The 3,222-nt window shown below is 41.2% G+C and overlaps 1 protein-coding gene across 1 annotated transcript; it reads left to right on the top strand.

Moving 5' to 3' along the window:
- The first annotated feature begins 828 nt into the window (after positions 1-828).
- Positions 829-2,772, top strand: LOC120728114 (interleukin-17A-like). The gene is made up of 3 exons (XM_040022850.1): positions 829-1,191; positions 1,414-1,553; positions 2,044-2,772. Exons 1-3 carry the CDS (start codon positions 1,171-1,173, stop codon positions 2,231-2,233), a joined length of 351 nt encoding a protein of 116 aa, XP_039878784.1. The 5' UTR covers positions 829-1,170; the 3' UTR covers positions 2,234-2,772.
- Positions 2,773-3,222: the final 450 nt, after the last annotated feature.

The following is a 3,222-nucleotide window of genomic DNA, read 5'->3' as shown; positions in this document are numbered from 1 at the left end:
TGCCTGTTTGGAATTTCATTAGGTGAGCGCTTCAGGTGTTGTGAAAGTAGTGATAGTAAGCAGCAGGCTTGTTCCTACTTGTTCCAACCCACACTTGCATCAGGACTTCTATCGGTGTGTGGGTGTCAGGCCGGGTCAAATTCCAGGGAAGCTGCGCTTTGGTGATGTAGCAGAAGACGAGGAAATCCCTGTCACGGTGTCCCAAGCCTGGGAATTTTGAACCTCGAGGGAAATGACTGGATAACGAGACATTTGAACACTGACGCTCAGTTTGGACATGAAACCAAACGCAGGTCGTATCAGTTGTAGCTACATCAGGTCAAATGTCGTTTCCCTTAAGCCGTGATAAATGTCAGTATTTATTCTGACTGATCATCCCAAAGGCTGACTTGACAAAATAAGAGCCTGAAAACCAGAGAAGAAGTCTGAAAGTGCTCAATAATCCAGGATAACTTCAAACTGATCAGCAGGTCAGGAAGTCAAAAGCCAACTACAGGATATGATAACATATCTAAAAGAGCTCAATTACATGAAATAATTAAATGTGTGTTTAATTCTGTTACAGCCTTTTTACCTTTTGAAATATCATGTTATGTTTTCACCTTTGATTTTCTCTCTTTGCTTTGAAACTTGAAAGTTTCCCTCGGGAACAATGAAGCTTAAAGCTGACTGAACCCATATGGAAAAGATATATATAAATCTTATAAAGTTTGTATCTGTCTTGTGTCAAACTTGTATGAAAAGCATATAAGAGTGAAAACAGATATAAGATCCCTTGAAAAATTATATAATGAAACTTGTATGTTTTGGATACTTACTAAAACAATGTATGAAAGTAATGAGAAAGTGGCCACTTTCATGAGTAATCACATATAAGTTTTTACTATTTCTTTTCCACATGGGAAAGCCTGCAGGTTCAGACTAAATTTAGCCCCCGACACAAAACAAACTTCAACCACGTACACACTCGCTGACTGATGTGTACGCGCGATGATGACATCCCGCTGACACGGCTCCGCCACCTCCCCCACACAATGCAAATGAGCTTTCATCAGCGAGTGACAGGATAAAACAGGTGTGCTCAGACAGGGAGACACCAGCAGCTGTGTGCCAGCAGAGAGTTTACACAGGTGAACAGGAGGAGACGCATTCCAGCTCAGCAGCTTCAGCATGAACTCCAGCGCTATTCTGGTGAGTACGAGCCGTCACCTGGAGAACAGGTGTGCAGATGCTTTGTACGCTCTGACTTCACCTCACAGTGACAGCCTGGAAACAGCTTTGGACTGCACAGCTCATTACTACACAAACTACACAAACCCTTTCATTGAGCTTCTTTTGGAGGGACGTTGGAGACAGATCAGTCAAAGCCTCTGATCGGTGTCATTGTGTCAAAATGTGTGTTTGTCTTTCCAGCTCTTCCTGGGACTGATGGGGACAGCGTTCAGCAGCCCGGTTTGTCCTCAGAACTGCAACTATGCTCAGCACTATCACAGGCAGTACTTCACTCATGTGTCCGACCTCCATAATTCTTCAGTCGCGCCCTGGAAACTACAGTGAGTTTACTTACTTAAAGCCAGGAAAGAAGAAAGATTTAGGCTTCATTGATCATACAAACACAGCTGTATATATACGACTGGTGCTTCAGGAGTGTAAGGATGCACTTTCAGTGGGGGCCACTCTAAGCTGTCCTCATGACTTCATGGTCTCAGTCGCTGGTTTCAGGTCTTACTGAATAAAACACAATGTTCATTTTGTAAATTATGATCTCATTACCGTCACAAATGAGCAGGAAGTCATGGAGGATTACTGGGTAATGCCCTGTCAGTCCAATCTTGCTGCAGACTTTATGCCACCCAGCCATAAAAACTGGATTTCAACATTGATTTTAGCAGAGGAAAGGTTGGACACAGTGCTGGGACAAGCACATGTGTTAGAGCTAAAATTCACAGGCTTTTGAGTCCAGCGTGAGCAGATCTTAATGTCTGACACTGTCACACCTGAACACTTCCGTTTATCCGTGGACTTTGTTTTCCTGTGTTTCAGAAACAACTCTAAAGCAGGCCGAGAACCACAGACGATCAAGGAGGCCAAATGCATGCCTTGCAGTGTGGAGAACATGGTGGCCAGACCAATCTTCGTACAGATTCAGGTGTACGAGAGCATAGGCGAGCATGGGTATTGCAGCTGTCCGTTCGATCTGGCGGTCGGATGCACCTGTGTCGCGAAGGAATGACGGCCGGACGCCAGGCTGTGCTGAATGTGCCGTAACAACCTGCTTTTAGTTACTGGCTGTGCCTATATTGAATGTATTTATCTGTAACTAGGAAATACTGTTTATCAGGTTATATATGAGTGTGCATGTAAAATGCGACCAAGTCATAGTTTTTTGAACTTACCTATATGTCAATGACATGTTTGTTTACATGAGATCAAACTTCATGAATTTTGTGGCAGTGTTGCTCGTTTCAAAGCAACCTGAATCCTTTTTTGTTCAATGTGCATCTGAATATCACATTTTATTATTTACATGCATCATGTAATATGCAGTAACTTGATAATATCATAGTCATTTCAGAATATTTCTGGTCAGTACCAATGTGAAAATGTTTGTTTTGTATTATCAAAATGCTGGATTTTTATGTACCTCACTGAGCTTCAGTAAAACTATTAAAGCCTCGTATTCATCAAAGGATTTGTAGTGCACTAAATGTGTTTTAATTGCTGATGCCTGGTTTTACATATAAGCACAGTGCTAATAGACAGATAAAGCAATGAAAGTGTGTATATATAGCATTATATAATAATATTGGCAATATGAAATGCCCAGATTTGAACAAGATCAATGGGACTTCGGGTGGGTTTTTTAAAACATCGATTTTCTGATTCAAATTGATTTTAGTTTGAATAACGTGATATCAATTCATTAAATCCTGAAATGATTTTGATATAAAATATATTTTGCTCACAATTGCCAAACAGCTAAAACAGCAACAATTCTCCAAAAAGATGTAAACACAAAGTGCGGATCATTCACCTGGCAGCATGTACACGGACATCTCACGGATTCTGAAGCTGCAGGTTTCGTCCTTCTCAGACCACAATTCACTGATCCAGCAGCCCAACACGGTATAATATTAGTATATAGGTTTTTAAAAAGTTGTATTTCACAGGAGAGAACCTGTGCTCAAAGAAAACTACTCAAATTCTCTTTGAATTTAAGCA

This window comes from Simochromis diagramma, unplaced genomic scaffold (assembly GCF_900408965.1).
Source record: "Simochromis diagramma unplaced genomic scaffold, fSimDia1.1 OVJJ01000308.1, whole genome shotgun sequence".
NCBI lineage: Eukaryota > Metazoa > Chordata > Actinopteri > Cichliformes > Cichlidae > Simochromis > Simochromis diagramma.
This window is presented reverse-complemented; position numbering and strand designations above follow the sequence as displayed.